This window comes from Antedon bifida, chromosome 5 (genome assembly GCF_963402885.1).
Source record: "Antedon bifida chromosome 5, ecAntBifi1.1, whole genome shotgun sequence".
NCBI lineage: Eukaryota > Metazoa > Echinodermata > Crinoidea > Comatulida > Antedonidae > Antedon > Antedon bifida.
Genome location: NC_136230.1, coordinates 18,439,189 through 18,453,485, shown reverse-complemented (window position 1 = coordinate 18,453,485; position 14,297 = coordinate 18,439,189). Strand labels below are relative to the sequence as shown.

Genomic DNA, 14,297 nt, shown 5'->3' with positions numbered 1-14,297 from the left:
TGTAATGGGGTTTTATTCTTCTTTATTTTAAGGAGGCTGTAATTACAAGCAGTGCTTTCTATTAGGATTTTTCATTTTATATTTTTTATTTGAGGTAAAACATATAAATTAAATGAAAGGATAGTGGGCATAAACTTCAGGTGAAGGTTGTGAGCGGAATTTACCATCCTGTCATGTAACGCGTATATTAATTTTGACTAGACGAACACTTATTTTAGGAAGCGTTACGTTTTCTTGATATATGCATTACATTTCTCCGCAGAAAACAAACAATATACTAAAGATTTGTTTTGATCTTCTTTTTATTGAAAATTAACAGGTATGATAGATATCAACAGTATTGGCCTTTTGATTGATTGATGTGTTCTTTTAAATTAGGTTATTAACGTGCCTTTTGATTCGTTTCGTCTTTAAATACGTTTTACTTAGGACTACATATATTACTATAATAGTTAAGAATGCATTCATAATTGACATTATGCCTAATTGTATTACACTCATATACTGACATTACACCATCTTTACATTGTGTGCATAACTTACTATCCTATTTAATATGTCTCCTGTAATTGGAGATGTAAATGAAACAAACAGTAACATACTAATCTATAACTCAAAGAAAAATATCAAAACTTAATTTAAAAGCAATCTGGAGACTACCATGAAATTAGAACTTTGAAAAACAACATTTTATGTGACTGTTTTCCTCCAAAATACGCGTTTGACTGTATACTACCCTGGTCGATCATTTCTAGATACAACCAACCATGCAAAATACCACAATGAGGCATTTATAATACTTATATTCATACTCAGTCCACTGTATTTTCCTGAATTTCTCACAATTTTGTTCACACTTAAGCACCCCGAGGATCCTAAGTTTAATGCGTGTTGCATTGCTGGATTTATATATATACATAATTCTTTAGGGGAATGACTTCTAGCAGCAACATTAAATCTTGTACTAAGAAATTGGAATTGCCGAGATGAAATGTCGTGTCTCATGGCATATTGTACAATCTGAACTAAAATTTCGAATGGCAGTTTGTCAAATTGACATTCTGCAGGTTCATCTTGATTTGTGTTGTGCGAGTTTTCAGAGTCACTGCTAAGTAAGTTGTCATCCGATTCATAAATTTGCGCGATCTATATTTGTGCTTTCAGCATCACCCCCAGCGAAAGTTACATCTGGTTGGTCTTGATTTGTATTATACGAGTTTTCAGAATCACTGTTAGCTAAATTTTCACCCGGTTCATCGGAACTTGCGTGATCTATACTTGAGCTTTCAGCATCGTCCTTAGGAAACGTTACATCTTGATTTGCACCATCATTTTTCAGAAATTTCATCCTCTAATAAAATTTGAGTACTGATTTTCATGATAGAAACCAGTTGGTCCAAATCATGTCGGAGTGAAACAAAGTGCTCACCATTTCCTTCTGCTAGATTTTAATCATTAATGTACAGTATATTTATTTTTTATGCATATTGTAAATTTTTCTGTATTTTTAATATTAATGTAATGTTTAACTTTTTATTATATGTACTACAATAATTTCAGACTTGTTCAGCTTTTTGTAATGTTTTTTATATACCTGAATAAATAAAAATAAATAAATGTCCATGACAATGCAAGGAATTTCAAATGAAAACAATATTTTCCCTCCTACCATTTAGAGTTATCAGTGTAGTTCCTTGGTTAAGAGATGAAACAACAAATATTTGTACATTAAACGGCCTGGAGAGTAATTTGATCGCCATACGTGCCACCTTGAACCATTCGATTAAGGTACCTTTGTGGAGATTCTGTGATGAATGAAGACCATGATGAGTTATGTATATGAAGAAATCGTACAACTTCCGATCGGAGTGTTTCATGAGACCTATCTATGTCAATAGTTCTTAATTGATGTGTTAACGCAGAAAATTGGCAATTTCCATCACCAATCGGATTGTATGGAAACTGACCATGATCAATCGAATCGAGCCTGTTGGTCAATAGTAAAGAAGTCATTTGATTTATTACCGGTAATTTGCATTTTCCGTAAAGATATTCTCTTTTTTTTCTGTTGTGCTAGCGTTATCCCAGTAATATTAGAAACTCTAAACCAATTTTCAGTGTCTTCTTTTGTAGTAGGATGGACAAATGTTACTTTGTATTTATACTTTTTTAACACAGTTAACCTACTACAAACTCGAGATGATTTTGATGGAAATTTTATAAAAACTTTGTCCACTAGTTCATATATAGGTGTTTTAAGTCGTCGCTGTTGATTAATTTTTGCTCTTTTATTTATGTGTCTGGATGCAAGATACGCCTTTTCTCTAATTGAAGAATGTGGTAATTTGTTGAAATCCTTTCTCTTTATGTTTTCAGGGTCATTTCGTCAAAAAAACGGTGAACGGAGACATCCATCCTAGGACTTCTTTTGGTTCATCATTAATGATTTTATCATATTTTGGTAATTCATGAACCCAAATAACACATGGTTTATTAGTAATCAAGGCAAAATGTATTTTGGACCTTAATGATCGATGCGATCTTTCAACTTTACCTTGACTCTGAGGGTGGTATGGAGCACTCTGTATATCATATATACCTTGGTTATGAAGCAAACGCTTCACTTTACCCCTAAATTCTGAGCCCTGGTCATGTTGAATAATTTTTGGGGAACCAAAAATATCGAAAATCTCCGATTTACGTTATTACTAGACTTGAACAGTAGCGGTCTTAACCAACTGTATCTTGAGAAAACGCCTAAATCAGTGAGAATATAATGATTTGTAACATTTATTTTTGTGTCTAATTCCAGGGTTCATGTTTATTAAGTCAATCTGTAACCTGTCCATCCCATGTGTGGCCACTATGGGAATGTTGGGTGCTTTATTAGGTTATATGCATTATCATGCATATAACCTCTTGATTCTGTCAAAATCTTTATTTGTTTATTTATTCTTTCCTTAGCACTATTTTGTCCGTGAATTATCTTGATATCAGTTTCATCTAGCTAAGTCAATTTTTCAGAGTATATTCCTTATGGCCAGGAATCGACGTGGTTATGTTTTCACGGTGCGCAATCAAACATTACGCGGTCTACGCGCGATTTAATGAAATCACGTTTGTAATCATATCTTCACAAGCATGAATCATTTTTAAACAAAATTTGGTACTCATAAATTTCAGGTCATATTTCATCATATGGCAATATAATTACGTGCGTAACGCATATAACGCATGCGTACGCGCGCTTAAAATGTTCAAAATTGTCAGAATTTATTTTCGATGAAATTAGAGTACGTTTCAGGCAATTTTAAGCGTTTAAAAAATTACCACGAGTGCGCAGATTTTTGCACGCGCACTGCGCGTCAAACGTTAATGCGCACATTTTTTGTCCGATTACTGTTGTATAACCTTTCTTTAATAATATCATCATATTTTATTCACTTTTCAACGCGAAACAGCGTTATACGAGCACGTCTAAAGTGACAGGCTACGCACGTGTAAGTTAACAAAATGGTGAAAATATGCTAAATTTTAAAATTAATATATATCGTTAGAATGCTCGGGAACACCTATTTTTTATTTCATTTTCTTGAAGTGTATGTATCATATGTATGATTTATTATGAAATTAGGAGAAAAAAAGTTGTTTAAGTCATCATTAATGGCATATTAAATTTAAAAAAATTAATTATGACAATCAATCAAATTATAACATTTTCTTGGGCCGAAATAACAAACTTAACATTAACTTTCTTCCTTAAGAAGTTCATATATTAAAGTTAAAAGTATATAGTTTGACAGTGCATCATTTTTTAAAATTTTTAAAGATGTCATCATAGTAAAACATTATAATTCATTGCGGTATGTAATATTCTATCTGCACCAAAGTGGTTACTGCATAGTAAATACACGGGGGAATCTTTCTACATCTTTTAGTCAGTTGTGTATAGCTCGGTGGTCTTTGCTCGTGTCTATAGCATTCAAGGTACCGAGTTCGAGTATATTATACACATGATTTATAATGAAATCAAGATAGAAAGTAACTTATGTCTTTATTATGTAACAAATGTGATTTATGACATTATACGTATATACGCAGAGGGATCTTTGATCTTATTGTGATACCGGCTATTGTATTTACATTAGCTAGATCCTATCATATATTATAAATAATTAAAGATTCTGAGAAAATCAATCAGTCAATATATCTTTTAAAAATCAATTATCTTTATTTAAATCAATGCATATAACCTATAATTCGTCATAGTGACGAATTAAATCTAGTTGTTCCTTACGTGCATATGGCGGTGAGGTATGCTACTAGAAAGAACATTTTGAATAATTCTTTCTGATAGGCCAGAAACACTGTCTTTGAGCTTGTGATTTAGACGTCTTGCACCAGATCCTTTGATTTTAAAATGCGCATTTTCGAAGCTCAGACGTTCTCAGTACCCTCCTATCATCAAGAAATAGTTCTTGTGGATATCCTCGCAGAGAATATCGATGCCTATTTCTGTAAAATCGTGCAATGGCAGTCTGTTCTAATCGTTCGCTCATGACATGGGACAGCAAATGAACCTTCAACAAGCTTTACTCTTATTTTGTAAATGTCATCATTCATAGCTGATGGCTTACGAATACCACCAGCACATTCAACAACTGTTATGAGCAATAACAGTATAAAGACCTAAAGAATAATAATACCGATGATGTGTTTATGTCTAACTTGAATATTTCTACTTATTTCATTTTATTCCAATTCGTATTCTACAGCAAAGAACCTCATAATTTTACTTTTTTTTTTAAAGCCTGCAATATCAATTAATTGATATAGACCCTCCCTATTTATGTCTTGGCCTTTCTAATATGATAACATGGCTAACTGTGTCAAATGTTTTTAATTCGGGTTGTGCCATACATACATACATGGTTTGTCCTAGAAGTTTTTTTTTTAAAATTGAATATTCCTACAGTTATTACAAAATCGATTACAAATTTTAGTTACATCATACGTCGACAAATAGTTGTTAATTTAGACAGATAGATGATTTTGGGTTTTTCTTTTTTTTGGAACCTCTTCAATTGCATTGTTTAACACTATTATGAGGGCTGCATACCGCACAGTTGATGTAGTGGTCATCTCTGCAGGAGGAGTGATTTTCTGTAGATTTTTGTATATATTGCTTTTTACCTTTACCACGGCGATAAAAATAAAAATCAATCTTTCTACATCCATGTGTTAATATATTACCTGTTAGTTTACATTGGCTGAACTTTATAGTGATAATGAGAATTTATTTGAGAGTAAATGCAATTTCAGGGCAAGTAGAGGTTCAAATTTCCTTAGCACAGCCTGAACCATGGTGGCTTGAGTACATGGATGGTGAGAATAAACATATAATCTATTTCCAATGGCCTTAGACATTTTAAAAACTTTGTTATAGGACTTCTTGCTGGAGACTCTTTGTGGCGGCCATCATTTCACTAAACACACTGTTTCCATCAAGAAGGAGTGAGGAAGGCTTGTCAAACTCAACAACCTGTATAAAAACAAACATCCTGTATTAAAGTGTGATTCCTTTTTCATTAGTTTTATTAAAGTAAATTCTATATTATTCAAAATAAAATGGCATTGCAGAAAATCTGTGCCAAGTTTACATTCAAATAAATCATTATATAAAAAATATAAAATGTTTAACCACAGTACAAAAAGACATTACATTAATTAAGATATATTGCTTAAAGCTAAAATTTAATTTTCAATTCCAAACAAATACATTCAAAATACAAAAAAAAAAACAAGACAATCAAAGCAAAATTTAAAATCTATTTTGAGGTTTGAAGATTAAGTCACTTGATAATACTGGGTACAGATGATTTTGTGAAACGTTAAGTTCTGAGTTTATACTGAGTGAGTTTAGCATTCGAGTGGAGGTATCTAATTCTATTGGGTTCAAAAAGGTTCTTCAAGGCTTTCTAAGGATTATACTGTTGGCGCAAAATAAATGCATGCTGATCTGATTTCTTTAATTTAAATTGAATTTAGAGATTATTGCAAAACTGGAGAGGGATATTCATGAATAGACTGAACAAAAATAATATAAAGCATTCACAAAATGGGGAAGGGAAATCCAATTTTTAGTAAGGCAATAGTGCACAACGTACAAAGAATTTGATTTCAACAACAGTGTCTAAAACATTATCATTAACAAGAACTGATTAATACAATGCCATTCATTGTTTTACAATTTAAAAAAAAATTTAATTTCAACTTTACATGGTTATTGTTGTTAAAATGGTTTTATACCACCATGATCCAAAGTATTATGTCATTCTGTTTGATATGCAATTATGAAAATATTATTAAAAATGATAAAAAGAAACTGAATTTAATACAAGGAAAGCTGAATGCATCGTTAAAGATATATTGTCCCCTTGAAAAAATAATTTTTAACAACATTTTTGTTGAATATGCCATTTTAATGTAAGATAATATTTTCACCCCTGTATGTTTGTGTGTGTGTGTGTCTGTGGGACAATACATCTTTAAGTTAAGTGTCATTTTTTGGACAAGATATATTGTCTTCCTGAAAAAATAATTTAAAACATTTTCGTTGTGTGTAATACAGTATAACACTTTAGGGTTAGTTATTCACCTTTAACAATGATAATATTCTTTAATTTTCATTTTTTTTGGGATGATACATTTTAAATTTATTATTTTGCGAAAGTATTCAGGAGTAGTAAAAAAGAAGGCATCTGGTTGATATTTAATGATACCTTTAAAAAGTGTATTTATGTGAAAAAGTCATAAGATAATATACAGTGTAAATAATGAGTTTGGGATATTTATTACATTTAAATAAATGAGGAAAAAGCTGTGTATGTTTTGTCATGAATAATATAATATTTAATAATAATTAGAAAATGAATGTGAAAACTTTATATTAATATAGGCCTATAGTTTATATTTGAAAGTGACAAACCCATGAAGATTCCCAGTTCGTGTTTATATGAAATGTTTTATATGGTTATAAATTTTTGTTGCAATGTGACTGTAATTATAATTGCACCTCTGTGTTGATTGGTAGACTGCTGCTGCAAAAGATATTTGTAACACCACTAATAAATACAGTCAGCAGATCACATGTATGTGTAATCAACAATAAACGCTTTAATTCTTGTAACTGTATTGATATTGGATACATCTTCTTCTGTCCTTGTGATACGATGTTTGACTGCTTGTTAATATACATACAATCATGCACATTTCAGGCTTTGGAAAAGGATAACATTTTCCCACCAAAACCAAACACTGTGATTTTAATTTAATGTTGATATAAAGTTTGCGGTACACCACGTGTATTAGTTCTGAAAAGAACTTTTCAGAACTAATACACGTGGTGTACCGCAAACTTTATATCAACATTTGATTTCGCCATGCAAACCTTCAAACAATATTTTAATTTAACTCTTCCCTGGTTTAACTTACACTATTTATTGTATGCAGACCCAACCCGGAACACCCTACACAAACAGCAGCAGCATGCACACAGAACATACAACAATCATATTCATCAGTTGCTGTTGTCTGTATACAGTAATTGATTGGCTTTCTCTTTTTGAGTTGTTTTGTTCTGGAAGAAACTACCGAAAGTAAAAACCTAGGCCCTGAACGAGCTGGGCCCTTACTACTTCAGTCATCTTCTCTGATTATTTTAAATGTAGCATTGTATTGGCCAACATTTTCACGATGTTGAAATATTGGCCTAACCCACCATCTCCTAGGCCTAGCAATCGTGCCGAACAATAGACGCATGACAATACAACTTTCAAAGCGATCCGTCGAATGACGCGTGATGCATGACGCTTTGCTGCTTTGCGTTCGGTGTGCACCAGCCTTTAGAACTAATAAAAAAAACATTTTTTTAAAAATATATATATTTTCCGGGGACATTTTATGTAGAGGAATTTTACAGTAGGCGGAGGTTTGTACTCTCGGAGTACCCTCTAGTTTATATCTGTTTTTTATCGTACTAATATTTGCCAATTTTTAAGAAGAATTTCTAATGTTATTTTATTATGATAATGGACAAATAAAGCTTTTCAGTATTCAGTATATTTGCTCCACTGAAAAAGGTATTAATATGAATTTGTATTGCATCAGTAACATTTTTATTTGAATCTTTCAGATCATCAACAAATTTCCACCCTTGTTCAGTAATATAACAGCTAATTTATATAACAGAATCATTGACTATAATTTAGTACCTTTTGGTACACCACATGAAATTGATTTGTAGTGGCTGACAATTAATTACCAATTGAATACATCTATATATAAATTATGGTTAATTTTGACATAGGCGAGCACAATGGAAAAACATCGGGACAAATCCCTGCCTTGGATACCTAACTTATCTATCTCAAATGTACCGCGAAACGTAGATTTGATAACATTAGTTTTCACATCGACGCTATTGTTCCAATTTTGTCTTTTATGACAAAATTTAGCGTTACCTATCGAAATTTGTGGATATCACAGGGTTATTTTCACACACTCGCGCTGTTGTTCAACTGGCTTCCGGGTCCGTCACTTCCGGCAAAATGGCCGTTGGTGGCGCCATTCAATATTAAATAAAAAAAATATTTTAGTGGTTCAACGTATCGTGAACTACTGAAATTAATTTGTTTTAGATATTCAACTAATCAATTATATTGATTAAAGGCATTTACTTTACAGGAACTACAATTCGTTTTAGTAATTTAACTTTTATTGAAGGCCTTTACTTTTATGTGAACTACAATGTGATTTTAGTGATTCAACTGAATCATGAACTACAATTTTTCCTTTAGATATTCAAATATCAATTATAAAGGCCTTTACTTTACGTGAAATACAATTTGTTTTAGTAATTTAACTAATTATTTATGCTATTTATTAATCATTTTATCAAATTTAGGTGCGATTCAATGTTACTATAGGAGGCCATGCCTACCAGGGAAACACCTTTACTGTTTATCGATTATTTCTGTTGCTTGCTCTATTTATAATTATAAATGGTGTCTACTACGACCGAAATATAAGTAGGCTACGAAAGTTGTTATTTGATCATTTTGTTCCAAAATTAACAAGATGCTGTTGTCACGATATATTGTGATACAAATGTTAAAGCCCCGCTCACTGTCACCTACGTTGATAAACTATGCTTTTGGTCTCTTGGTACGGTCACGTTAGAGACTGTTTCAGTGATTGATGTGTTCAGATAATATATATAATAATATAATATGTATATTATACATATACTGTTCTTTACAATTATATTATTTGCATTAATACCAATTGTTGTAATACCAATTGTTGAAAGTTTTTACATCATTACAGGGAGAATTAATGTACATTTTGTTTACAAATAAATAAATCTATTGAGTAACTTTTCCCCTTTACGTTCCTAACCACCGATTGCTGTCAAGTGTCCATACATCATTACTGACAGGGGACGTAATCAATCATAATTGGTATACATTTTGCATCTTACCAAACTTATTTTCAGTACAGGTTCAAATCTCACACACACATTCGGCGGAAGACCGAATACAATAATTAGCCTATATTTTTTCTATTCATACATTTTTTTAACTCTAATTTGCTACATTACCCTGGAAGCGATATTTTTGGCGTACCTAATTTATGGACCACCATGAAACATCACAAAATAAACATACATTACTCATCAGTCATATGCATAGGTGTCACCTGGGCTTCATGATTTCCAGAGGCGTCGGTCATGTTTTCGAGGACCATTCGGGTACACCCACTAGAGGGTGCACGAGCGAAGCGAGCGGACCCTCTAGTAACTTTAAATTAAACACAAAATAACAAGTTATGAAAAAGTGGAGCCTTTTCAGGTATCAAATGATAAATTGATACACTACGGTACTCTAGGTCCGTAAACTAGTTTTTAAAGAGGGGTTCGAATTTGGAAGCCTTTGATGGACCAACCAATTTCGATTAATTGCATTAAATGTGAAATACACTGGCACTGGTGGATGATGGTTTTCACTGGAAGAGGTGGCGATTAGGAGGGTCTCCACCACCTCAGCCCCAACGTGTTGGATTGAGTAAGGACATTTTGAAAATATGGACCTATAGTTGGCCAGAGATTAGGTAAAAATTGTATCAAAGTTCCAGCTTGGAGTCAATTGTATAAAACCTTAACCAGATATTTGAATCTGAAATATACACATAGGTCGAGCCGATTTCAATGGCGATTAAGTGACATTTTATAAGATAATTATCTAAATAATTACATTAATGAAAATCTGAAGAATTTTGGGCACGTAGAAGTGAGATGCGCTCTCTTTTAAATGCAATGAGCTTTTACGAAAGAGATGAAAATTTTACTTTTTGTATTCAACTGGCCATATGATGATGTCATGACATCATATAGACAAAATTTGTATATGAATTAATATCTACAATTCAACAACTTCCATAATAAGTTTTAATCACGTCGGTCACTTTTCATTCCGATGATATCTAACTGATTAAAATATACTGTATAGATGAAAAAGCAAAAAGCATCACATATTGGATATGTTAATGTTTCTCTGCTAATTAATGATGCAAACCTAAAACTTTAAAACTTTTTTATTATAAACCAAACATTCATTCAACTTAGATAATTAATGGAACATTATTTGTTACAGAAATGGTACCAGGCTTGGCTACAAAATGATTATCCAGCTTATTAGTACAGTAAATCTATACAAACTACAGTGTTGTTTCTTTGATGGTAACATAAAGAATCGAAGTTTTCTACATTTACAGTACTGTATAAATCCAACACGAAAATTACTGAAAAAGGGATCAGACAATGCTGTGGGTATATCAGTGACTTTTTGCAGCTTCCTCAATAAAAACATATTTAAGATTACAATACCAAATTCCATATGCTGTTTAACCAACTATCTCAAGAAGTCATGGTATGTGAATTATTTATGATGATACTGCTTCTCAAAAATCCCAAAAAGTCCCAAATTGACTAAATAATCTAAATTGTTCAGTTTTTCTCACATACAGAATACGCAGATTTTAAATTTCAAATTTTAGATATGGATTTACAATCCACTTAACTACCCACATGGTAAATATAATAACACTTGGTGAAGTATTTGTAAAGTTATTACATAAAAATTGGTCCAGACCTAAAAAAAGGCTATTTTTGCAGTACCTTTAAAGGGCTATATTTATTTCACAATATCAACTTTCAAAATGTAGACCTCGAACGTCGGAACAATAATCATTTTCTAGGCCCTTTTTCAGCTACTGCTTATGGCATAATACTACTACTACCGTATATTCAGCTGATTTAAGTAAGGGTAGAATTAAACGACTTTAAACTCATTCAAAACTTAAGAATCTCTTTTTTCAAAGTTATCAAATGCAAGCAAATAGGCCTATATGAGATTTCAATTAACTGGAATGTTCTAATACTGTTCATATTGTGGCGGAAATGAACTTCTGATACACAGTTGATGATCTGGATGTGTTAAATGTTCTACTATTTTCATGAGATTTAAAACATCTTTTCCTGCGGTTTCTATATTTTCCCTTAGAATATGCCAATTGAGCATTATTTTGACATCCTTATATAACTATTTTATGACGTCATACAGTAGGTACGTTATATGATTGTTTGGAAAATCTTTTTAGTTCAGTTTAAGTACAGTATCTGAATAGTATTTGAATTGTTCGGTTCCGGAACACGAGGTCGGCGATTGCATTGATGTATCGCTATCCTCAAATGCACACGATTCCAAACTACATGCGATGTCTGTCTAGCCTCTGCAATCGGGACACCAGATTCCATTAATGTGTCAAAGCTGACCAAACTGGACATAGTTTGGTATATGCATCTAAACCAGTGTTTGATATGATTAAAGAAGAGAAATTGATAAAGGGTCATTCCTTAAAGCAAAATATGTAAAATCACAAATATTTAAACTTGCCGAAATCCAAACAAAGCACATACAATTTCCCGTCTGCCAATCAAACACAAGATTTTATCAAAATATGTAAAGTTGCATATTCACATTATGTGCAAACACCTTAGAGCAAAACAGAAAAAAGCTAATCCATTCAAAGTCGTAACTCTTTCAATATATGGCTCTGTGTCAGCATGCTCAACTTACAAAACATTATCAAATCACTGTTGCCAGCCACCCAAACTTAATCGTTAATACCCTTTTTTTGCTTTATCATAGAAATCTGTAGTTTACACATTGTTTCTATTATATATCAGGTCAGTTTTATAGTGTATCTGGAAAAAAAACTTGAGACTTCTTCTTCTTCTTCTTCTTCTTCTAAGACTTCTTGCCTTAAGTAACAGAATTACATGTTGTATAACGTAGATTTAGCTGGGGTTTTTTTGGGCTAAAATTCAACACTTTGCTTTAAAAGAAGTTATTTGATGACAGTAATGTTAAAACCAATTTATTGAATAGATAATGTAAATAGCTATAAATCAACACTAATTTTGACAAAAAGACACATTATCGAGTTATGAACAATAATTGGCAGTTAAAATGGCGGCCAGTTTGGACTAAAAACAAGGTAAGTGAAATAATTCACTATCTGGAATCAAAAACCCTCACAGCATGTCTAATCTTGGGTGATTTGATCTCTGTTATGAAAATGTCATATACCCTAAATCAGACTATAAAATGGTGTTACTGTTACCACAATACAAACAAAAATCAAATCGTATCAACTATGCAACCTCCTCTGTTGTGTACTGCAATGGCTGGATCTACAACTACCATGCCGAGCCGCTAAATTAAAACAGTGTTTAGTCTCGGCAGCCGGCCAACCGTAACGACTGATTTTGTGTTGATTTCAAGTCCGTAAGCAGCTGTAGTTTTATTATTCACTTCACATCTTAATTCTATAAATTACCAATTTATATTTTATCATTTAAATGGTTTAAACAGCCTACTGATTGACAGAGTTCAACATGAATGTCCCTCTCATGCACGTTGTCACTTTCTGATGCGCACTCTAGATTAACATTCAAACAGCACAATTTTTTAGTCTTTTATTTTCGTAAAGACTCATATCCAGTATTGCTTTCATTTTTGAGCTTACAGATATTTCAAAGTGAAGGAATACTTTGTGTATAACAAAATCAATGGCCGTAATGAAATAGTACTTTTATCGGGGAAGAGTGCTCTTTTATTATACTTACTCATCCCATGCGTATAGTATATAACCACATATTAAGGAAGAATAATACTATACAGAGCACGGGTTACTGCCAGTTGGCTGACTAAAAACTATATATAGTTAATATAATAAAAAAATATAAAAAAAATGAACAGCATAAAACATACCTTTCCATCATTTAGTACCATGATCTTGTCACAATCCAGAATTGTATTGAGTCTATGAGCTATCGTTAACATTGTACAACTCCTAAATGCCTCACGTATTGTAGCTTGAACCAAGCTATCAGTCTCAGTGTCAATGGCGGCAGTAGCTTCATCTAATATCAAAATCTAAGAGAAACATGTTAATGTAAGATTCTGTAACATGACAATTTTTTTCAAACTAGGAATGTTACAGTAGGAGTAAATTAATTTCATTGCAATAATTACAGCAGACACGAAACCAACTAAGATTAATAGAGCACTAAATAAATAAAGCCAACCTACAGATTTTAATCAATTGTTTTAGTCCTTGACGGGCAGGAAGATTTTAAAAAAAAAACAATTATTGAGTAATAATCATATTGTTCAGAATGAGATCTATTTTAATATTAGCATAATTCAATATCCTTTGGTATTTGTTATAATATTGCAAATCATGTTTATTTACAAATGTATAAAAATAATAGCAACAATAAGAGATGCGAAAATTCATCATGCAAGATTTTTTGTGGTTAAAACCAAGTTTCAATTCTTTGGCAAATCTATTAGCAATTTCTAGCATTTCAGACATTTCCCTTTCATTATTAGAGATCACTATCACATCATCAGCCCAAAAGAGCCTTCCCATTCAGATACCATTCATTTTTACACCTAGATTTCTTTGTCGAATAGAGTACACAACCTTATTTTACTCCCTTGTGACTCTTTTGTCATACCTTCAACAACTTTAACTTTTGCCTTAACATTATCATATAAGTTTATAATTCTCTAGACTTTCCCTCGTACAGTGATTATTTACAGTAATGATAATAATATACACAAAATACTGACTTTAATTGAATTATACAGACTATTAATTATGTTGTT

The 14,297-nt window shown here is 32.0% G+C and overlaps 2 protein-coding genes across 2 annotated transcripts in view; one reads left to right on the top strand and one right to left on the bottom strand.

Moving 5' to 3' along the window:
* LOC144842685 (beta carbonic anhydrase 1-like) overlaps positions 1 to 14,297 on the top strand; it is a 307,431-nt gene that overhangs the window by 24,382 nt on the left and 268,752 nt on the right. The gene's annotated exons all lie outside the window — the stretch shown is intronic.
* The window catches only part of LOC144842620 (ATP-binding cassette sub-family C member 5-like), a 79,605-nt gene continuing 69,459 nt past the window's right edge, over positions 4,152 to 14,297 (bottom strand). The window contains exons 23-24 of the mRNA XM_078699079.1: positions 13,395 to 13,559; positions 4,152 to 5,542 (exon numbers count right to left, since the gene is read on the bottom strand). Of these exons, the coding sequence (XP_078555205.1) occupies positions 5,441 to 5,542; positions 13,395 to 13,559 (267 nt within the window). The 3' untranslated portion in view covers positions 4,152 to 5,440. The remainder of the gene's footprint in view (positions 5,543 to 13,394; positions 13,560 to 14,297) is intronic.